The sequence below is a fragment of the Eulemur rufifrons genome, chromosome 7, assembly GCF_041146395.1.
Source record: "Eulemur rufifrons isolate Redbay chromosome 7, OSU_ERuf_1, whole genome shotgun sequence".
In the NCBI taxonomy this organism is placed as follows: domain Eukaryota; kingdom Metazoa; phylum Chordata; class Mammalia; order Primates; family Lemuridae; genus Eulemur; species Eulemur rufifrons.
The window spans coordinates 10,585,557-10,608,891 of NC_090989.1; the positions used below are offsets into that span (position 1 = coordinate 10,585,557).

General features: G+C 46.0%; 2 protein-coding genes across 5 annotated transcripts; both read right to left on the reverse strand.

The window, feature by feature from the left end:
• Positions 1 to 543: 543 nt before the first annotated feature.
• Positions 544 to 12,412, reverse strand: SMIM11 (small integral membrane protein 11). 4 transcript variants are annotated; one of them, XM_069472318.1, is made up of 5 exons: positions 12,352 to 12,406; positions 8,756 to 8,838; positions 8,051 to 8,168; positions 3,142 to 3,318; positions 544 to 661 (listed from the first exon to the last, which is right to left on the reverse strand). In XM_069472318.1, exons 3-4 carry the CDS (start codon positions 8,060 to 8,062, stop codon positions 3,154 to 3,156), a joined length of 177 nt encoding a protein of 58 aa, XP_069328419.1. In that variant the 5' UTR covers positions 8,063 to 8,168; positions 8,756 to 8,838; positions 12,352 to 12,406; the 3' UTR covers positions 544 to 661; positions 3,142 to 3,153. The 4 variants fall into 4 exon arrangements, with proteins under 4 accessions (XP_069328419.1, XP_069328421.1, XP_069328422.1 ...); XM_069472320.1 differs by having other exon boundaries at positions 12,348 to 12,375; XM_069472321.1 differs by lacking the exon at positions 8,756 to 8,838 and having other exon boundaries at positions 12,352 to 12,412.
• A 3,684-nt stretch (positions 12,413 to 16,096) lies between these two features.
• On the reverse strand, positions 16,097 to 22,675 carry KCNE2 (potassium voltage-gated channel subfamily E regulatory subunit 2). The gene is made up of 2 exons (XM_069472323.1): positions 22,531 to 22,675; positions 16,097 to 16,998 (listed from the first exon to the last, which is right to left on the reverse strand). The coding sequence occupies exon 2, from the start codon at positions 16,984 to 16,986 to the stop codon at positions 16,615 to 16,617; it is 372 nt and encodes a 123-aa protein (XP_069328424.1). The 5' UTR covers positions 16,987 to 16,998; positions 22,531 to 22,675; the 3' UTR covers positions 16,097 to 16,614.
• Between the last annotated feature and the right edge of the window lie 660 nt (positions 22,676 to 23,335).

Below are 23,335 nucleotides of genomic sequence, written 5' to 3' on the forward strand. Positions count from 1 at the left end.
TTCACCTTTATCTGCAAATCCCAACAAGCAAACTGGTAAGGAGAGGACAAAACTGCAGCCGGGAACTCCTCTTCTTTTTTCACGCCAGGACTGGAGAAGTGAATTCTTCCTGGACGCAGAGCCTGTTGCTGCAGGGCTCTCACCCTGCACCTCCTCCCTGTGAGGACCTCCCGGGGCAGCACCTCCACCTAGCCTCCCTCCACCCTAACAATGAAAGCACACACACAGGGCGACAGCACCTGCAGGAGGGAGAGAGGAGAAAAGGGCCTGGGGGAAGGCAGCCCATCAGGGTGAGGGTGAGGGGCCGAGGCTTCCCGGTGACCAGGATCCCAGCCCCACAGCAGATGCCTGCTTCGCCTGCCCCCGCTGGGATCCCCAGCTAGAAATGCAAAACTCCCTCCTCTCACAACATAGGTGTGTGTCTATGTCAGAGAGTGTGAGAGATACACACTCTCCTTGACTTATTCCAAAGACCAGAGACACCCGTTTTACAAAGGTATTTTATTTTAGTAAACAAAATACTGATTCTTTTAAAAGCATATAAAAATTCCCATTGTCTTAAGTTAAAGGCCCAGGTTGGGAGTTTATTCTCTGACACATCACTCAGTGGTTCTTGCTTCTTGGCTGGAGTCCACTGGAGCTGACATTTACATTGCAAAAGCTAGAAAGGAAAACCAAAGGGTAAGTAGGAGAAAATTGTTTGATAAAATTACAGCGAATGTTTTACTTGTTCAGCATTAACACTCAAGTTCAGCCTTGACAAACAGAAACTACTCAAGTTTATCTATTAATGAATGTATTTTTAGCACCACAATTTCCCTTTCATCTGAAAACCTGTTTTGCTTAAAACAAGGCACCAGTCTTTGAGAAGCTGCCAGCCGAGAGGGGAGACCAACTCCCAGTCAGTTCTATGCTCAGCAGGGGAGCCACCCAGGCCTACTTAACCAACAGGTCTCCCTCCGGTGATGTCTGCGGAGAGAAGAAACCTTTATGATCTCACATCTAATCTTCCTCTTCTCAGTTTAACCCGCAAAATGAGGACTGTCAGGAATATGAATTCAATCAGCAACATTGCAATGTAAACTGCCTTCCCTCACCCTTTAAAATTTCTCTTCCCCCTTCCTAGTGCCTGCTCCTGAGTTTCAGTCAATGAAACAACTTTAAAAATAAATCAGTAAAAGGCAAGGTTCCACGACAGTAACTTCTGTCTGGCAAGAGCCCACAGCTCCCTGAGGACCAGCAAGTGGCTGCGGCTGCTGGAAAGGGTGAGGAAGCGAGAGGAGTGCTCCCACGAGCCCACGTGCCGGCATTCAGGAAGGCAGCGCGGCTCGGGCTGGGCACGGTGGCTGAATCAGTTTGACCTGGGCTCAATTTCTGGTTCTGCCCTTCAGCAGGTACAGTGTGAGCCATTCTCTCAATCTGGATATACCCCACAGAGCTGTCAGGACTGAATAACCCAGCTGTGTACGAAATGATTAGCAAAATGCCTGGCACAGAATAATCACTCAGTAAGTGTTGCCACTGTTACTCCTAAGTATGCCTTTAACCTCCTAGTCTGCCAGTGCTGCAAGGGGATTCCCATTTATATTCGGAGGAATCTCGGGCAGGGTGTGTGGTCACCTAGCCCAGTGGTTCCTACAGAGACCTGTTGCTGAGAGGACTATGTATGAGTCATCTAATGGGTTTTCAAAAAAACAGATGCCCAGACATAACCGGAGACAGATTGGAATCTCCCTGAGGCTGGAGCCTGAGAAGCTGCATTTTAATAAGCAGCCCAGCAATTCTGATCCTTAGCCAGGTTTGGGAACCACTGATCTAGAACCCCCTACTGCCATATTTGAATCCTCTTTCAGAGAAGCCCAGAACTCAACCCGATAGATGAACAGATTGTATCGACACACCAGAATGAAGGAGACTGCTGTCATGTGTTAAATCTGTAACAGGGGCCTTGATGTGTTCAACTCCACAAGCACGTTCTGGGCCTCCTGTGTGCACTGTGGTAGGCACCGGCTACAGCGATGAATTAAGCCCTCGTGACTGGTGAGGAGGTCGTCGGGAAGGGCCCTCTAGCCTGGGACTAACCAGCAAGGCTGAGGGGCACGAAGGTCTATGGTGGCCAAGGTATGGCCCCTAGGAGTGGGGGGAGGAAGTGGGAGAGGTGGCAAATGAGATCCGGGTTAAGCACAGATTGGCAAGGGACTTATTTGCCACACCAAGGACTCAGACTTTATCTTGAAGATAACAGGGTTTCTTAAATCAGGTCGTTTCTCAATCTTCAAATGACCTGCGACTCCCCACCTCTACCTTCTCCACTTACATCTACAAGCTTAAACACCTGCAGTCCCAGACCACTGGGCCACAGACTGGTGCTGGTCTGTGGCCTGTTAGGAACAGGGCTGCACAGCAGGAGGTGAGCAGCAGCAGGCCAGAGAGTGAAGCTTCATCTGTATTTGCAGCCGCTCCCCATCACTCACATCACTGCATAAGCTCCGCCTCCTGTCAGATCAGCAGCGGCATCACATTGTCATAGGAGCTCAAACCCTACTATAAACTGCGCGTGCGTGTGAGGGATCTAGGTTGCGCTCTCCTTAAGAGAATCTAATGCCTGATGATCTGAGGTGGAGTGAGGCGGTGATGCTAGCACTGGGTAGTGGCTGCAAATACAGATTATCATTAGCAGAGAGGTTTGACTGCACAATACATGTAATGCGAGTTAATCATTCCAAAACCATCCCCCCCCACCCTCCTGGTCCGTGGAAAAACTGTCTTCCATGAAACTGGTCCCCGGTGCCTAAATGGTTGGGGACCACTGTTATACACAATTTGGGTGTTTTTAGTATGTGTGCTTCTCTGGGGAGAATGCCCACAGCTGTCATTAAATTCTCAAGAGTCCTGAGACCCTATGCCTATTAAAAACCACTGCAGGTTTAGAGAAGGGTGAACTGATTGGTTCATCCTCCGTGCACCTTGGCTCCACAGCAGACAGGGTCGAGGGTGAGGGTCTGCACCTTAGAGGGCAGGTGGGGCCACGTGCCCTCGAGCAACCCTTCAGACCTGAGGGACATGGAATTCTCAGACCTGTCACACCCGTTGATTGGCCACCCTGACCACTGGCTGGTTCCCATTCGCAAGGTCGGGTACCTCGATTCCCCTTCAGTTATCTTTCTTCTCTGACTGCTGCTTCTTCTCAGCCGCCAGTTTTTGCTGTTTTGCTTCCATCCTTTTCCTTTGGTATATTTTCACTCCAGCAAATGCCAGGCAGAGAATTAATGTCTTCGCTGCCAGGATATACAGCAGCAAGGGCACGTGTTCAAGAGCCTTCAAGAGGAAAGAAACCATTTGAAATGTTCTATCATTGATATGGGATGTTTCTTTAACTTCATGCAACCCATATCTAGTGAGCACCTATTCTGCAAGAGGCACAAGGCTAGGTGCTGGGGCTACACTGGGGACCAAGCAGACAAGGTCCCTGTCCTCGTGTGGCCAACAGTCTAGTTACACCCTGCTCTTCATCACTGGCTTGCTACTGGCTTCACGGAGGATCACTAGTCAGCTACAGGCATAGTGACTCTGGTCTCGTGCAGTTTGCTGGCCTCCCAGATCCCTGCTTCTGCGCCAGCAGCCGGGTCTAGCAAGAGGAGCCTGAACCAGGCGGCCTGGGTCACAGCTCTGCTCTGTCACCAACTGACTGTGTGACCTGGTCAGTCACTGGGCCTTTCTGGGCTCCCACCTCTTTGCCTACAAAGTAAGGCTGGGCTAGACCTTCCTTCTAGAATCTCCAGCTCTAGCACTCTATGATTTCCTCATTTCCAGCAACTCATTAGCACTGGCATTTGAAGATAAAATAAAATACAACAAAACTCAAAACATTAAAACTTAGCTACTGATTAACTGCTCCCTTAAACCCACTGGCTAAAACGAAGTCTGGGGAATAACTATGGATTTGAATTCCCCACTCCTTGCACTAGTAGGTTTTATAATGAAAATTCTATTTATCATGATGGTATCTCAAAGTAAATACTATCCTACTTTCATACACGTGGTTAGTATGACTGAATAATTATGAGGTTTTCGTGTTATTAAAAGTTCCTTCCCAAATAAAGTGAACAGGTATGCTTCTGTTGAGTAATCATTATTTTACAGGACCAGGTAGAATTTATTCCAATGAAATCATTACATTAAATTGCCAAATATCATTTATTACATGTAATACCAATAAAATGAGATTGTACTACAGGGAGTACATATGAACCTCCCTCTAACAGTTAGTTTAATGAAAAGTGATCTGAAACTAGTGAGAACAATATGCTCACAGAACTACGGGGCTGCAAAGAACTTTCAGGAGGACCTAGACTAGTCCGCCACCTTGTCTTCTGAGCAAGGCTAGCAGAGCCGCTGCGGGTTGGGAGGTCTGCCGTGTCCTGCAGCTCGCTCGCGAGGAGGCTGGAGCGGGAACGGACAGTCTAACCCCGGGCCAGGCTCCCTTCCCCTGAGTCCTGATTCCTGATGAAGTGGAATTAATGAAATCACGATTTATGTCCATATATGTTCCAATGATTTTATTCAAGTTCTTTAAGACTCAGACCTGGATGTGGATTCCACAGTTAGAAGACGGAGCATCGGCTGCTGTACGCTGGGAACTTCCCAGGTGCTAAGTGCCTTACGTGGTTCTTCACGCTTTCTCCACGGGGCAGACAGACCACTCTGATCGTGGAGCTGAGAACACGGTAAGCAATGGAGAATCTGACCCGGCTTTGACCTTCACCGACACAGTGTCCTGTACCATGTATGGTGTGCTCCCCACCCCTGGCAATTTTACAGTTAAATTATGCAAAGAAACGATGGCTTGGCTACTGAATTTGCCAGAGGCAACTGGACTCACTACCTTTGAAAGCATTTAAGTGGGTACGTATGGATATCTGCGGAAGGTTGTAACAGGATACAATAAGAATATAATGGACATCATGGGGGAGGGGAATACAAATATTTAAGTCATTTTAACTAAAACAGGAAGAACACAAGAACACTTCATAACCAGAAAATAGTTTTCAATGATGAAATCATTTTAACAGGAATAAACACAGAATCACTTCAGAAAGATCACTCTGGTGACAGTATGAAAGATTTACAGTTACGAAAGTAAAACTTTCAAACGCTTTACCCTGGTCAATATAAGCATTTTAAAATATTGATTTGGTTTCTAGACTCTTCCTCCCTTAGCCCTACTGCTAACCACTGCCCTCCGCCTGAAATCCTCAAATTTCTCTGCTTTCTTGAAGGTTCACATTTTAGAGAGGTGGAGGTTTGACTCCATTTATACAAACCAGCCATGAAAAGGATGTCTAACATTGTTATATAAACCTCTTTTCATGTTTATTAGGATTTTCTAGGCTAACTGAAGCACTGACTCAGACTAGGAAAGTTACTCTCTTCTGATTTTCTAAATGTCTCTAGAGTCAGTCTGTTAGACGGAGCCCACACAATAGCTCGTGGTTCTCTGTGATGTCGCAGGAAGGTACGACCTCAGCAGGAAGTTAGCAAACCCCCTGCGACGGAAACTCGCCGGCCAGTGGGCGCAGGTCAGTGGCGCGGTATTTACTTTCTTGTCAAAGGCAGTGGAGAGGCAGAAGTTGGGACTGAGGAGAAGGCAGAGCAAGGGCGGCAGAGGTCAAGGACGCTAAAAGGGCTAAAGCGAGGGCTTGAGGGGAGCCCCTTCCTGCCCCTCTCGAGGGCACTAAGCTTCAGTTGTGTTAAATCCCGCTCTGATTTCCTTCTAACAAACCCCTTACATCTCTCAAAATATGCAGACCTCCAAGGAGGAAAATGAACAATGTTGGGGTGGACTAGATCTATGCTACTTTTTAAAAACAAAATCCCAGTATCTGTGAAATGGGAATAATTAACTTTTTAAATAATGAGGTCACACTCGTTGCTAACGCACAGTAGTGCTGACTGTCGCTGCCAGCCATGGCACACAGAGCCGGAGGGGACGGCCACAGGATGCCTTCAACTTCCTGCAGCTCTCTGCAGGCGGCGTAAGCAGGGCCCGTTCCTTTCTGACACTACCCAGAAGGGGCCCGGGTTTAAACACAAGGCTGCTCCACGGTGCTGTGTCTGCCTACAGCTGGGAAGGTTTGGGTCAATTTTGTTCCTGACGCAGCAAAGGACTGTCACAGGCAGGACTGGGCTGGGTGGTCAAGTGGGTTGGTGTCGCTTCACAGTTAAAGAGAAAACTCTATGCGGTGCCTTGGACCCGTGTGCATCAGCATCACCTGGGAACTTGTGAGGAACGCAAATACTCGGGCCCCACCCCAGACCTACCCAATCAGAGACTCTTAACTAGACCTCAGAGTGACTGCCATGCACGAGCAGTGGGAGGACCACCGCCCTGGAGCACTAAACAGAATGCTTTGAACCCTGCTGACACAGCCTTTGGTAGCAGTTACTGCCTCTCACCCTACCAACTCAGCCACTGCAGCAGGTGATGAATGGCCTCTCTCAATCTTACCCCCACTTTCTGCTCCTTCCCCCTTCGTCCCCCTCCCCACCCCCACCGCTGTGCTCAGGCCCCCAAAAGCATGTTCAACAAACTCCCCTAGTTGTCCACACCTTCACAGAAGACTCACTCTGCCCTCCTGCAGGGCCCCCCAAGCCCTACGGCCACAGAGCTGCGGGAGGGGGAGAGCCACTCTCCCAGCTCCCTGATCCTGCTTCCAGACCCTTCCAGTTTCTCCTTGCAGTAGAAAGCTGCTGGAGGTTTTGAAGAAGGAAATGTTTATAGTAATTGAAAAGATTGCATACAATAAGATCTTATATTTGAAAATACACACATCATACTTATATATGTGGAAAAAAATACCGGAAGAAAATACACCAAAACTGTTAATATTTAATAGTAGCCATCTCTGGATTGTGAAACTACTTAGGGTTTTTATTTGATTTTATATTTTTCAAAGCAGTTAAAATCACATATTTTAGTGGCTGCTCTCTTAACCAACCTCCGCCTCACCTTACTGACTTCAGGGATTAAAAGTGGCATTTCCTTTCTCTCCGTAAAACCTGCTGACAGTTGCCACAGCCACTGAATGCCTCTAGCTAGCAGGTGACTCTGGTTTCCGGTGAACCTCTGCTCCCAGCAGCTGAATGTTGTGTTTACTCACCAACCAGTTTAGGTTGTACTCAATGCTATATTAAATAATTTATTTAAACACAACACTTAGGAAATATGACTACGAAAGAAAAAGTTGTTTCCGTGAAAACTGAATTGAATGCTTTGAAAGATTCAAGTCTGAGTTGGAAAAAAACAATGCTCTTGGTAGGACAAGTGTAAAACATTAGGGAAAAGCATCAAAATCTGGAAAGATTTTGTATGCAGATTGCTTCATAGGATCTTAATCCACTGTCTCAGTCACTTTAGACTCCTATAGCAAAGTACCGCAGTCCGAGTGACTATAAATAAGAGACATTTATTTGTCACAGTTCTGAAGGTTGAAAGTCCAAGATCAGGGTACAGCACAGTTGGGTTCTAGTGAGGACCCCCTTTCGGGGTGCAGACTGCCGACTTCTTGTTGTACCCTCACATGTCAGAAGGAGGGCAAGAGAGCTCTCTGGAGTCCTGTTTAGAAGGGCACTAATCCCATCTGTGAGGGCTCCAGCCTTAAGACCATCTGCCCCAGGCTCTACCTCCAAATACCATCACACTGGTGTTACGGTTGCAACATACGAATTTGGAGGAGATACATTCACTTCATTGTATCTATTTTAAAGAAACTAAAATGTAAAACTGTAGGTAAAGCTTTAAAGGCAGGATTTTTTGCAAGAAAAGCAAGGCAGATCTGAAGTCAGCAGACGCGCACTCAAAGAAAGGTCTGGCTTTCTTCCAGAAGTCTGGTAATAAATGCATATTTGTATGTTTTAACATTAAATATTATTACGCTTTCATTTACTTTTCCTTTTTAATCAACCCACTTCTACAGAACTTTTATTCTGAATTTTTACAATCAGGAGGAAAGAAAAAATCCAAACCATAAATACTTAAAACTATTCTTACCTTCCAGTTCATGGCAGACTAGCTGTGAATTTACTCCTGATCAATGTAGGCCCCCCACAGACAAGCACATGAGGAGAAGGAGCTAGAAGGTCAGGCTCAGGGCACTGGAAGGTCTGATCTGGGGCGAGAAGAAAAGAAAAAGGTCAGTTTGGGCTTTCCGGGGCAGACCACCTTAGGAAGATGTCTCTTCAATGGAAAGAGAGCACGCAAACCAAAAGCAGAGAGATGGGTTGTCCTGACAAGGCGACCTAGAGCCCGGTGGGAAGCAGACAGGCTGGGTGAGGGCCAAGACAGGCCTGGCTCTTGTTGGGCAGAAAGCTCTCCTCAGCCCCCAGCAGAGGTGGCAGTGCCACTCCTGAGGGGACATGTGCTCCCATCCCATTCATCTGTGGAACTAAGAGCCCAAGTCCAAAGGCTGTCCCTCCACCCACCTCCTGCCCTGAACACGGGCTGGTTTGTGGATGGGTGTCTTTCTGTTTCTCAGGTCCTCTGAGTGTTAATCAAGCTAATCTTGGTTTTTAAAAGATTATCTGGAGGCAAGGGAATAAGTGACAGGGGAAAAAATTGTCCTAAGAAAGCAATTCATACGTAGAATTCCCTCTAAAGCACCATGGAAGATAAGGCAAGATGTGACAAGGCAGGGACACAGCCAGAGCACAGGATTTGCTCTGGGGCCTCACAGGTCACTAATTTTAGAACACATACCCCAAGAGCCAGAAGACTTTCTTCTCTGCATGAAGAACCTACACGCTCTGATAATTGACTTCCCTCTGAGGCCTGAGTCTCATCTGTAAGTGAAGAAAGGAGGTGTCAAACAGGTGTCTAGGACCCTGACTTTTTCTGAAATTCAATGATTTATAGCATAATAATCATAGCTTCACTTTATTGTGCCAGGCTATGCTAACGTGCTCAGATGAACTAACTCAGTCCTCACAGACTGCCCAATAAGGCAGCTGATTACTCCACTTCATAGAGGAAGAAAGAAAGTGTAAGTAACATATCCAGGGTCTTACAGGTGGGCCTGGGATTCAGACCCATCCAGTCTGGTTCCAGGGCCTTAACCTCAGTACCATCCTGATGCAGGCAGGGAGCTCCGCATTCAAAAACCATGGCGACACTTTCCTTTAAACATACTTATAGTCAGAATTAAGAAAAGTGGTAGAAAATTTCACAGGCCTTTAGAATGGGGATAAGATGAACTTCAGGGAAGATGTTTTCAAAAAAATTCAATTACAAAAGCATGTAAATATAAAAAGTTATATCTCATCTCTTCAAGGTTATAGTATCTTGAAAACAAGCTAGTAGTTGGCACAAGATAGCCAAGTTTTCCCCAGAACTTTTTCAAAGTCAGATAAGCTAGCAATATGAATTTACACTGTAGATCTGTTTAGATGTAATCACGGTAAGTGAAGGTGCTATAAAAAGAAAATCACAGCCTCAGACACCTGTGAAGAGCTGGCCCCATAGATCATTCAGTAAGAAAATTCCTTGTTAACCTCCCATAAGCAAGAATATGCAAACTGTACCTGTGTCTATCACCTAAAGCTAAAGCCTATCCAATTCCACACTAATAATGAATTACAAGTTTGTCTTACAAGGTAACAGAACTGGACAAGACAGAATCAGACATTCTTCCACCTTCTCAGACACATCTACATAACTGATGCTTCCTTCACTCCCTTCTATTATGTAAAATGTAGATTTCTTGGGCCTCACAGGAAGGTAGCTGCTACCTCATCACCCCCCACCCCCGCCTTTTTCCTGTCTATATGCCTATAAAATGCTGAAGTTTCCAACATCCCCTTCAGAAAAACAGCCACAGCTTGTCTGCTGTTTGTGGTTTTCCCAGACGCATCCTCAAAATCTGGGCTGAATTGAGATCTCCACTGATAGAGATTTTTGCTTCTGTCATTTATTTGGGTTGACAGTGCTCATGACCTTCCTGTATACATGGCCCACTTGTCCTTATGTAGCAGCAGATTCTGACCTGCACTGAAGACGTATGTTCCTAACATGTTATAACTGTTGCTAGAATTTTCCCTTTGAGTATCTCTAATAATCTTAGGGATTAGCTATGTTGTATATTAAAATAAAATGTTTAAGGCTTGTACATTTTGTTTTTAAAATTCCTCCTTTGAGTTGTATACAAATATAGTAGGTGACTTTGGCTGTTCCCCACAGATTTTCTGAGACCAAATTATAGACCCAGTGAATTGATTAGGATATTGATTCCCAAGGTCAAGGACAAAAAATAGGTCCAAAAATCTTGCAGGAGGAAATAAATGAAAAAGAACATCCAGTGGTCTGGCCCTCTGGTAAACATGTGCTATGATACCAGCAATGTGACTTTGGACAAGTCACTTGGCCTCTCCAGGCTTCAACTCCCCCATCTGTAAATTCTCCTTCAGAATGGACTGTAAACATTAAGCACCATGCTCAGCACACAGAAAGCACTAAATAAATGTCAACCATTATTGTTGATAAATCTTTCTTCTTGCAGTAATGGACATCCCAAGCTGAAGGATATACACAAGTCACACCCAGCAGGAAATGCAGTCATTCCACGACAGCAGGATATGAATAAAGAATAAGCTGATGGCCAAGAGAACAGGAGATCTGGACTCTGTTCTTGGTGGCACCAATGGTGGGACATGTGATCTGGGGCAAGCCTTTAACCCTAAGAATCAAAATGTTCTCATTTTGAAAATAAGAGTGCAAAAGATAATTCTTCAACTCTGGAATCCACAACTCAACCATCCTCTCTGATATTACAGAATCTGACTTAAAAATATACTGGTGGTTGCCTCCACTTCATACCTAGAGTGACAGAATTCAAGCTCTTTAGGAAAGAAACCTGTGTAAAGTCAATCTGCAATAGGAGTGGAAGGTGTGGGTGAGGGTGGAGGACAAAACGGCAAACCCCCCTGATTAGCCTTGCTCATTCCCACCCACTGCCTCTGAACTACTTTTCCCCACCTCCGTTAAATTACATGCCCCAAGTCAGCCATTATCACAGCACCCTGCTCCCTCCTGCAAATGAGAACTAAAAAAGCTAAAAATATCACTGAGCTATTTGCTCTGCTGCCATATGTACACCGGATGCAATATTAGAAACAAGAGGCAGCAGGTATCTGAGGGCTGAACTGCAAAAGCCAACAAGATGAGAACAATTTTTACAAGCATAAAAATCTATCAAGGGCAGGGAATTTTAAACTTCCCATGGAACTATCCAGTCTTAGCTTAAAACTAAACAAACAAAAAAACCGACAATTGGCTTAGCTACCACTCCAAATATTTCTATCTCCCTAACTGCAAAAGTATCCTGAGTTTTCCTTTGCCAAGCTTGTCCTAGAAACAAAAAAACATACTCGCTTATTTTGGTTAGGCCAATTAAAGCAATATAGACAATCTATTGCCCACAATCTACATTTTCTTCTTGGCACACCTAAGAAACTCAAGGGTCAGTCTATCTTTTGGTGGCTAACTCCTTCCAGCCACTAATCAGGCGCTGCCCTTTGCCTGAACTTTCTCTCTTACTCAGTATCTACCCCTTTCACGCCAATCCTTCACCCAATCATTTTAGGTCCGGGGGCGGGGAGGGTTCCAGGTGAACCTTGGGCATCACCTGTCCCTTCTGGCTCTGCTCAGGGGTCGGGGGGAGAACCAGCCCCACCCGATCTCGGCTGCTCAGACTCCACATCTCATCACTTCAGGGATATGCTAGGAGCCATCCATGCCCTGGGAGAGCCGCGCTGGTGCCTGCACTCGGTGTGCAACCCTGGGCGAGTTGCTGAACCCCTGTGGGCCTCAGCTCTTTCTCGGTAACCCGTGCGCCAGTCTGGAGTCCTTTTTCCCCCGACCTCAACACTCGGAAGCAACACCTGCCACACTCAGGCCTGAGGTTAAGGGCTAGGGGCCCTCATCGCTTCCCCAACCCTTCCACAAAACAGTGTGTCCAGAACATTCGCTCCTCTCCCAAAACCCTTCGGAGACCAACACCCTCCGGTCGGAACTAACGCTGGGCCCCGCGCGGGCCGTGTGCCAGCCTGAGCACGCGGATCCGCGGATTCTGCGGCGCCTGGGCGGCCTGGGCGGCCTGGCCGGGCAGGGCCGCTCCGCGGGTGGGACCGCCGCGCCCGTCACCCTCCCTGGCCCCACCCCGGGAGCCGCGCGGCGGACTCCGGCAGGCGTTCGTCTCAGAGAGAAAACGCGATCGCAGGGCCAGCCACCAGATCCCAGCGCCCAAAACAGCTTTCGAGCTTAGGATCGTGCTCCCGCCGACCCCGACGTCACGCACTCACAGCTCCCTGCGATGGAGCCTCCGGCGCCGGGCCAGCGCACAAACCAGGATTCCTGCAGTGCTGCCGGGGAAAACTACACGTCCCGAAATGCACCGCTTCGCGCGCCGGCGCAGTGGGTCCGGGTAGCCTCCGTGGGACGCAGGCGCAGTGGGCTCGGGCCGCCTCCGTGGGGGCGCGCCGCTCTGCGCGCCGGGGCAGCTGGCAAGGGCAGCTGGCAAGGGCAGCTCCAAGGGGCTCATCAATGCATGCGCAGGCGCAGTGGGTCCCAGGCGATCCTCCCTGGCGCTGTGACTGGGCACTGCAGTCCGTGTTGGCCTGGCAGTTGGGGGAGTGATGGGATATGGGCCTGGCACCTTGGTCCAGGCCGGGGACATATTCTCGTTCTGAACTTCCTGAGCTGGAGGAGGACGGCAGCTGGAGGGCTGGTGGTCGCGGGGTCCCTCCCCGCCTTGGGCTGTCCCGCATTTCCTGGGTGTCCCCGCTGCTATCTGCGGCTGAGGACACGTGGGTCCCCCCATAAGAAGTGTCCAAATCTAGCGTTCATTTTCTTTGACAACATGCATGCATTTTCCGTTGGCATAACAGTGGGGATCCCCAACACTAGGTTCCCAGATGTCGTCATTCAACAAATGCTTCATAGACGCGTGCAGAGCTGGAGCCCACTCGGTCCTTGCTCCATGGGGAGGGCAAACTGGTTCCCGAGATACGAGGATGGCAGGACAGAATGCACGTAGAGAGCAAACGGGTGGGGGGTTGCATCTGTTGACCAGGGAAGTTTTCCTGGAGAAAGTAACACAAATAGCTTTGTTCTAAGCACTTTGCGGCTCTTGTCTAAAAGTTTCATAACAAGCTAATAAAGGATTCGCAATAATTACAGCTGAGCCTTGAACAACTCAGGGTTTGGGACACTGCAGTCAAAACTTTACCTATGACTTTGAACCTTACCGAAAACAAACAGTCGATAAACATATATTTTGTATATGTATTATATACTGCATTCTTATGATAAGCTAGAGTAAAGAAAGTATTATTAAGGAAATCATAAGGAAGAGAAAATATATTTACTATTCATGAAGTGGAAGTGGATCACCATAAAGGTCTTTATCCTTGTTGTCTTCACATGAGCAGGTTGAGGAGGAGGAAGAGGAGGTGTTGGTATTGCTGTCTGGGGTGGCAGAGGCAGAAGCAGTGGGAGAAGTGGAAGGGGAGATAGGCGAGGCAGGTACACTGTAACTTTTATTGAAAAAAATCCACGTATAAGTGAACCAGCACAGTTCAAACCCGTATTGTTCAAGGGTCACCTGTATAACCATTTCACAAATGAAGAAATGGAGACACAAAGAGATTAAAGTAATTTTTTTCCCAGGATTTTTAAAGCCAACGAGTGTCAGAGCTGGGACTTGACTCTAGGTAATCTGAATCTAGAGTCTATCAGATCAGCCACTACCATGGTTTCCTTTTTAAATAGCCTCAGAGCTATGCTTTAAGAATAAGAGGTACTCAGGTCACGTGGAGCCAGTAGACCAAGCAGAAGGAACTCTAAAAACAAATGGTGTAGAGAAAAACAGCAAGTTGCTTGAACTGGCACTTTTAGGTGCCAGGCTGAAAGTGGAAAGCCTGAGTTTGGTGGGAGTTGATCCTGGAGTGGCAAAATGTAGCAAATGGTTCAACCATTATACAACCAACATGCTTGTAAAGATCAAGCTTTTCTCCCACTTCCCGAAAGTGAAGTTGACTGATAGATAGATAACCTTCTATGTTATAACTTATACTTTCAGTGATAAAAAATAAAATGTATTTAATTAGGAAAAGCTAGATTTTTTTTCCTTGGATTGTTTCCCTGTGTCAAAGGTAAACAAAGCCAGACACTAGTTAAAGCAATAAGGATAGAAATTCAGTAACGAGGACAATAGGGAAGAGGGTCAACTCCCATTTGTGCAGAGGTGACTGAGTGTGGGGGCAGGGCTGGAGCAGGGTCAGGGAAGTGGCAATATATGAACAGTGGGAGGGTTTGGTCAATGTGATCTGGGTTTGTTAATTGGTGCATACCTGGAGCAGAAACTAACTTCTATCCGTGATGGGGCCAGTAAGTTAGAGCAAAACCCGGGGCAGTAAGTTAGAGCAAAGCCCTCACCCAGCAGGGAGAGTTTGAATGTTTGCATTTCAAAGAAACAAAACAGCTCGGTGTGGTAGAAGATTTACATCTCAAAGGGGGAGAGATAGGATTTATAATTGCAAGCTTTCTAAAGTAACTGCTCTAAGAGGGGGTTCAGGGGCCTATCTGCCTGTCATCAGGTTTTGGCTGGAACAAATAGTAAATTCTCCAGGCAGCATTCACTTTTCTCAGGTAGGCACTTTAAGGGGGCCTGGAGTCACCCCCAGGATACACCCTTCAGCTGTCAGAAACTATGCTAGTGTTTGTTCAAGTCTCTTAGTGTGCGGAGGTGGATGAAATCATTTGTGCCAAGAGTCTGCAGTTTTTATAGGCCAAGGTTGGGGTCTAGTCAAGAAGAGGGCTCAGAGGAGCCTGACTCGTTGGTTTAAGGAGAAAGTCTTTGTCACCTGGTGGAAACCTCACATCCCTGTCTGAATATAGAGCAGAGGCCTGGGATTTATGGCCCCACTGCTGCTCTGGGCTCTCTGGGATGCGTGTTTCTGTGTGGGACAGCATTTCTGGGTTTCTGATCTGAGGGAGGAGGCCGCTCTTGCCACATCTGCTCTTGGAATGTGAATGGCTTTCTCGAACACTGTATGGAATGCTTCTGTTAGCATAATGGCAAATCTGTTATTAGGAAACAGATAACTCATATGTATCTCACTCTGTCATTTTGGAGAGACAAAGCTTGTAGTTGATAATGGGAGTCCTGCAAGCATGCTTTGAAGAAGAGCTCCTTGTCTGAATTTCATCTTAGTTCCCCGAGGCTTGAAGCCCTGCACACAGTTGCTTTGCCAGGCTGGGCAGGGGAGAGAGAACATGGCCAACTAGGAGGCATGAAGCTAAAAGATGTTGGGGCCGTGCACATCTATTGCCATTGACTTCCCACTCTCAGTTGCTCTGAGAGAGGAGACCTTGCCCCGTGTTTGGCCTGCCTTCCTTTCCCTGCACTGGCTCTGCCCACTTTGTGTTGATCTCTGGTAGCCCCTTGCCACATTCTATCATCATAATGCTCACTCTCTGACTCCCTCTCTGCTGTATGAGTTCCTCCAGCTCACGGAGTCTTGTGCATGTCTGCACTCCTGGGGTCTAGGCCAGTGACCCAAGTGGATCGATGTTGCCTGATTGAATTAGCAAATGAAATCATCTAATCTCAGTGGACTGTGGTTTTCTCTTGAATAAATGAAGTGGTCTGCCAACAGCAGAATGGTCAGCCCTGACATTCCATGATATCGTGCACCCCACCGTGCAAAATGTTAAGCAGTTACTGTCTAGCTTTTCAACAGACATCAGCAAATTAGACACTTTCTGTACTTTTAGTTTTTTCAAACATAAATGAAAAATCATAATGCAATTGTTTATAAAGTAACATTATAACTTTTTATTATTTTTTCTTAAATGCCAAGAGTTTCTAAAGGTTAGTTTTCTGCAAAACTTTAAATGCTCATTTAAAAATATGTTTCTCTTGCACCAGGTAGTTCTTAAATATTTGACTTCTCTGGTCTGGATCATTTGCCCTTTGAAATGTTTGTTCTGTCTTCAGACTTCCAAATAAGTTAAATGCCAGGAAAATAATAAACGTAAAGTCACCTCATGGCTCTGTTCATTCATTACTTCAGACTCAGCATTCATGAAATAATAAATAAGTTCTCCTATGTCAATCCGGTGAGCAAGTGATAGATTTTGAAACTCAGCTTCTGGAAAGTACATCTGGGTTATTTATAAATTGAATTTGTCACATACAAATGATGAGGAAGAAGATTCAGTGATTTGTAAATCTCTGCTTTCTATCCCGCTGCCACTGCCCAAGCACTTTACTTCAATTTGGCTTTATTTTCACTATTGACATTGATTAAAATGACATTTACATTGCCCAGAAAGTAAAAGAGGACTTCAGCACAAAATAGTACTCCAATAAGCAAACATAAATCACTGAAATTGAAAAGTCATCTGTCTTAGTTGGCCAACCACATAATCTCCATGAAAATTCTCAGCAGAGAGGAAGGAACTCACTTTCTTCCAAACAATGACAATCTGGCCTTGCTTCGAGGCCCTGGCATCTCTTCATATCCGGATATCAGATATCGGTTTGGTGCCTCTCTCCCTTGTCAGGGGGACATTTTGAAACCTACTGCACCAGTATTCTCATGGATGGTGGCCTTTGATTCTTCTAGATTCAAAATTTGACTTTTGTACTTTTCCTGCCAGTCGTCCACAATGTACTGGTGGTAGGGGTCGTTGGAGTGTTCCTGCCTCTTGGATTTCACCGTGCTCACCAGGATGGCTACAATGATGAAAGAGAACATTCCGATCATCACCATGAGGTACAAGATGACGTAGTAGAAGTTCTCAGCATCCACCTTGGCCTGGAGCGCCTCTTGCTCAGCTGTCGTGTTCCTGCGCCAGTTGTCCATGTACGTAATAAAAATCCTTTTGAAGGCATCCTCCAGGGTCTGTGTCAAATTAGATAAAGTAGACATGTTTCCCTCCTGCTGCAATTTAAATAATAAAATAGATGAACAAGGTTAAGGAAACAGATCCTTTCAGCATCTGGCTACCTCAGGGGAGGGAGGGAGACACAAGGGGAGAAGTAATATTATTTCCTTTTAACATGGCTGGTCATTGGTTGAGTATATATTTTCTTAGTCTTTAAGCTGATTATATACATTTTATTCATTTTCTGCATGCATGATTATTTTACAATAAAATTTTAATGGAGGAAATATATACATACACATTTTGATATCATTATATATGTAAACAAATGTATACATGCATATGAAAATGGGGAAGACTAGAAGTAACTAAATCAGAATGTTAGTAGTGGGTAGTGTACTTAAAGACATAGATTTTCTTCTTTATGCTTTTCCCATGTTCCAAATTTTCATCAGTAATCTTGCATTACTTTTGTTTTTAAAAAGGTCAGTAACCACACAACAGCTAGAATAATGCCATGGTCATTATAAGTGCTCAACAAATATCAGTTGAATGAAGCCATGACTCATGTGTAGTCTCTGGTTTTAGACAATTGTGGGGCTTTAGATATAAGATTGAGGCAAAAGGTTGTAAGAGGCATTGACAGACTTTCCAATTTGTTCCATCTTCTATGTCTGGGCAGTGTCCTATCCCGAGTATCCTCAAAGGAGGAGTACGTATATTTACATCTGAAAGAAGTACTCTATGTAAGTGATGTAAAGAAACAATCTGAGAGATCATTCATATTTCCAAAGCCATCTCTCATTTTCATACCACTGCACTGCCCGGCCACCAACATCTCTCACCTGGTTGATGCAATGCAATACAATACAACTCCCCCAAACCCATCTCACTGGGGTTATATGTGCCCTTCTCTGCTCTGCATAGCAGTCAATGTGCTCCGCCCCCCCTGCCTTTTTTTTTTTTTTTTTTTTTTTTTTGAGACAGGGCCTTGCTCTGTCACCCAGGCTTGCTAGAGTGCAGGGGCATGATCATGGCTCACTGCAACCTCAAACTCCTGGCCTCAATCGATCCTCCTGCCTCAACCTCCCAAAGTGCTAAGATTATAGGCGTGAGCCACTGTGCCCTGCCCAATGTGCCCTTTTTAAGACAGAAATGGGATCATGCCATTTGCTTGCTTTTAAAATGACGCAATAGCTTCCTGTTGTTCTTAAAGTAAAATCCTAATTCTTTAACAGGGTTTCCCCAGTCTGGTCTGGCAGGCTCCTGACCACCTCCCCAGTTACCTCTTGCTCACCACAATTTGCTCACACCTGTCTTCTTTCCTCTCCGTCAGTAAGCTCTCTTGCCTCAGGACATTTGCACATTCTATTCCCTCAACCTAGAATACCTTTGTCATCCTCTTACACCTGCTACCTCTTCATTTTTTAGGTCCCAGCCTAATTGTCACTTCTTCTGAGAAGACTTCCGTGATTTGACTCTAAATCAGTTCCCACCACCACTTTTCTCCAATAGCATCTTAATCTTTTTCTTCAAAAGCACTCTTTACAAATGTGGGAATTAAATTACACAATGTGTCTGTGTGTGTATGTGTGTGTGTGTGAATTATTGGCTTAGGGTCTCATCTCACCACTCGACTGTTGTGTCCACCACCTTTGTGTAGCCTGGGATAGCAAATGTCAGACGCAGAGCCTGACACACAGAGGGCACTCAATGGATGTTTGAGGAATGAATTAAAGTGCCAGGCACCGTGCTAGGCTTTGAGAATGCAGAGATAATAGGAACTCTGTCTCTCAGAGGCTTAATTTCATGAGAGAGAACAAATAAATGACAATGCAATGTGCAAAGAATCGCAACAGATATGAAGAAAAGAGATAAGAGAGCTCAGAAAATGGGGCTGAACACGGTTCATAGATGGGGCAAGTCAGCGTAATCAAAACTGGAAGCAACACAGTGAGTAAACCTGGGATTAGCAGAACCTGCAGGTCGACCTACCCAGTAAAACTCAAAGGTCCCAATGCTGGGTCTGCCTACTACTGTTCTGAAAGCAGTGTCCCCTCTCTTTAACATGCATCTTTGCTTTCCTTCACTAAAAGAGAGGTTTAGCTCTCCCCTTCTGGGAAAGAGACACAAATAAACTTCCAGGCATTTGTCCCACAGAATAGGCCTTCCCAACATTTACCTCCTTGAGAGTTACTGTAACCAAGACAGTATGTTTTTGTCAATCTAACATTTTAAGTTCTATTATTCAAGGAACTCTAAGATTGTTCTTTCCCTTTCCTCACCAGACAAGGCCTAGTGGGTTGGAAGGAAACGTAATAAATAGATCAGATTGCCCCAAGCTACACAAAGCACACTTTCTAAGCAATGTAACAGAGACAAGTTTTTTTTCTTTTAAAATAATACAGCTCACTGTGAAAGAGTGGAGCTGAGCTGGCTTTAATCCACACTAGACTTTGCCTCTGGATCCTTTACCCTTGAAAAGACAAAGTCTACCCATCATGGGTGAGTTCACACTCATTTCATCTGTCAATAGACGAGCCCACCCTCACCCTCTCCCTCTGTGCAATGTTGGGTTAATCTGGAAAAGTCCGTGGGGCAGGATCACTTCACCTGTGAGTGTTTTCACCTCCTGTGGCTTCCAACCCATCTCCACAGCTTCATCCAACAAGGAAAATTCTGATGGTGCCAGCTAATACGTCCCCGCAGTGGCACCCTCTAGAGAAAGCTCAGTTTCCTTTTGTGAAGCCAAATTGGAAAACTGGGCAGCGCATAGGGACGGCTAGAACAGAACCGGAAGAGCTAATTGACAAAGGGCCGGTGGTGGGCGCAGAACACCCCTAGGGGTGGGCGTTTCGGGGAGCTGTGTGTGAAATGGTCCTGGGTAACCGTGGCAGAGGAGAAAACCAGAGAAGGGGACCCTCTGGGTAGGGAGTCAGATGCCCGGTCGTGTTCTCCCTGGGGTGCAGTCAAGACTGGAATTATTCTAGGTATTGCTGGTTACTGGACAGTCCTTCTCTGAAGGAGTTCTGTGTACGCGCTGGGTCGCAGAGGGCCCTGCCTTGTCCTGGGTTCCCCGAAGAGGCAGCAGCATCACAAGCTCCTGGGTGATTTGCGCTCTTCTGCCACCCGGCCGCCCACGTAGCTCTGTCGTGGACTGTGCCACTGAGCTTGCAGCTCCCCCAGTGACTCCTTTAAGTGAAAGAAGGAAACATCCTAATACTCTACGGCAATGGCCACAGGATAGGCCACGTTCACTACCCACATCTTTCTGCGAACATTTTCATCAAAGTAACTCAGGAGCTTCTCACCATATGTGAGAAATGCAGGCCAGCTGTCTGGCATACGAGGGAGCGGGCATGGGAGAGGGATGCCTTGACATTTAGCAAGGCCACCGAGACCGGATGCCCCAGAGAAGCCTTAAGATTCAAGGGCTGGGAAGGGATGGGTCACTTGAAGTAAGTATTGGGGAGGAGACAGAGCTGGAAGGAAAGAGGAGAGAACAGTGACATAACCTTCTGCTTCTGGTGTCACCATGCATGAGGAGAAAGAAATACACTTTGTGTTTGCAGACTCTAGGTGAGATAGTTCTTTTTCTTTTGTAGTTTTAGGAACCCAGGTGGGTTGTCACTGCCTCCACAATACTCTACCTGATCTCCCTAAGTCTAGGCAGACACCCCTTTTCTGCGCTCCTCTGCAAACTACCATGTTGGTTTTGTTTCCTTTTTTTTCCCATTACCCGTTTATTCTTCGAATTTTTTACTTCCATGATGTTTAGAGAAATTAAGTAATATGAATCATGATGACATGGGAGCTGGAGCTGCTGGAGGCAGGGATGGTTGTGTTCATCTTTGGGTCCCAGGCCCTTCACAGTGGTGGGTACAGAGCAGATCGTTACTGAATGTTTGGTGAATGAACGACAGTTCCTCTCTCTGCGGAATTCAATTCGAAACCACCAGAACAATGATTCTTAATTGGGTGGGAGGAGGTTGTGATAGATCCTTTGAAAAATAAAATAATACTATGTTATTTTATTTTTCCCCAGAAAAGCATACATGTGCACATATGGAGCTCTACATCCAATTTTATGGGACTCCTGGGCCCCCCGAAAGCCCGTCCAAGAATTTCTCCGACGAAATGCCTTTGAGATAAGGGACTTCAGTGCTGAATGCCACTGGAGTCACTTGGGTTTGTTTCCAGGTGTGGGCATGGCAGCACTCGCCAGCCCTTTAGGGCCAAGTGGCCAGTACTGTCCATTATTTGTTCAGCAATTCTAACCTGGACAAAGGCCCACTGCTGGGCAGATCAGGAGGTGCTTTATGGTAAGACTTAATCATGGAGATGAGGAGGGCTTGTGGGGATTAAACAGCTAAGTGCTGACCCCTGGCCAGGCTGAAAAAGTAAGGTCCAAGGGGATCCCCTTTTTGAATACGGACGCATGAGACGTGGCTGAGTAGCCCGTGTCTGTTCCATGACCACAGGAAAGAACCAAATCACAGAATATGAAAGCAATTTCATTGAAGGACATTATGCCAAAATATATTCAAATTATAAGTGGGCTAATTTAAATTTTGATTCCCGGAATAACTATTTAACCAGTAGACATCGCCCATATTTGGTATACATACTTATCCTACCCCTAAATAGAATACCATGATAGGCATTTACTTTAGAAATGCTAAGACAACTATTATTTGTGTTCTTTTGAACCATCATGAAAGTGCTATTTATATAGGTTAGAAATGGTCAAGTATTGGCAATTTTATGTGTTTCAGCCTAACAGGATCTAAATTTCCAATAAATGGTTCTTGCTGAGTCACTAAGGGTGGGCCCCCAGAGATCATTTGGGCTGGCTTGGTCTTTGGTAGGTGGAATAACATAGCCCAGAGAGCTTAAATCACCTGTCCAAGATCACAGGGCTCTCAAGTTGGCCACAGTGCCTGGACTAGAACCCAAGTCACCCAGGCCAGTGCCCAGCACTCATTGTCCTAGTAGAGGTCACACATTCCAGTAATTCTGTTTCCATTGCCTGTGGCTGGTTGGCTCAACTGGGTAAAAGATACAAGACCAAGACCACAGTCTTAGCTTACCCACCTCATTAATTGTGACCTGTCTCCCAGTTACAGAATGATATCCTAATTCCAGCTGTCCCTGTCACGAATGTGCATGATTCATGACAAGGGCAATCTGGACACTATAAAGAAAGTAACGTTCATTTGACCCCAAAGTCCAAAGTTCTCATTTCTTGAAAGACGGTGGGTTATTAGTGTCACCTGGGCCTAAAATAGGCATCAATGTCTTTCATTTTCATATCAAGAATAGAAAAAGATATTTATTTCATTTATCCCCATGAATCCCCCATTAAAAAAAAAAAAAAAAAAAAAAAACTTTCAAAATTTTTACCCAAAAGCAGTCATTGAAGGAATAAGTAAGGTAAACACAGGGAAGGAAGGAAGGAAGGGCGGGCGGGCGAGAAAGCTAGGTCATATACCAGGAAAATCATTCCTTTTATAGTTTTCTGGAAAAGGAAAATAGGTAACTTTGTTACGTAACTACTCAAAAAAAGAAGAATTTGTAATAAAACGTACCTAAGCGGTGTGTGAGCGTATGAAATTCCTTTACAAAGCCAGGCTGTTCTGAACCTTCTGGCTGGAGCTAGCGAGCTCTCTTCAGGGTCAGACATAAACCTCAGCCTCCCGGGGACCTTCAGCTTGTGACCAGCTAAGCCCTCGCTAACTGCAGTCTGCAATCCCAGGCTTTTGTGAACCCAAATGTTTAATCTAATCTTACGTGGAAAGTTAAATACTGACTAGCAGTTGGGAGTTAACCTTGGTGCCTGATGGGGTGTGCCCGAGCGGAGTGTGGCTTTGAGCAGAGTGGCACAGGTTCCCTCTTGGGGCCCCAAGATGCCAGCTCCAGCCAAGGCAGGCCTGGGCAGTGTGAGCATCTCTCCCCAGGAAAAGCCTTCCCCTCGGGGCAGCCTGGGCGGGCAGCACCATTCCCCGTCAGAACACAAGCTCAAGGACAGCGTCAAGGGGACCCAGGAGAGGAGCGGAGCATGGCCATCTCTGGGTGGGTGGTTGGTTGAGGAGAAGGCCAGTATAAGTTCAGGCAGGTGCCCGTGTTCTGAAAGCCTCCGTGTAAGCTAAATTTTGTTTAAATACCCCTCTCTGGGACACTCTGCAAACGACTTTGTAACATTGTTGTCTTGTAAAAGAGAAACTGGTCGCAAAGGTACTGTAGGGAGGGAACAAAATACTTAAAGTCCTAGCAAGAGCTAAATAAGCTCTATTTGCCAAAAGATTCTTTCGGTAAATAGAATTTGTGGGAGTCCTTGGAACTGGAAGGAGTGGGGCTTCACGACAGCTGTCAAAATCACTTCAAGGTCATACA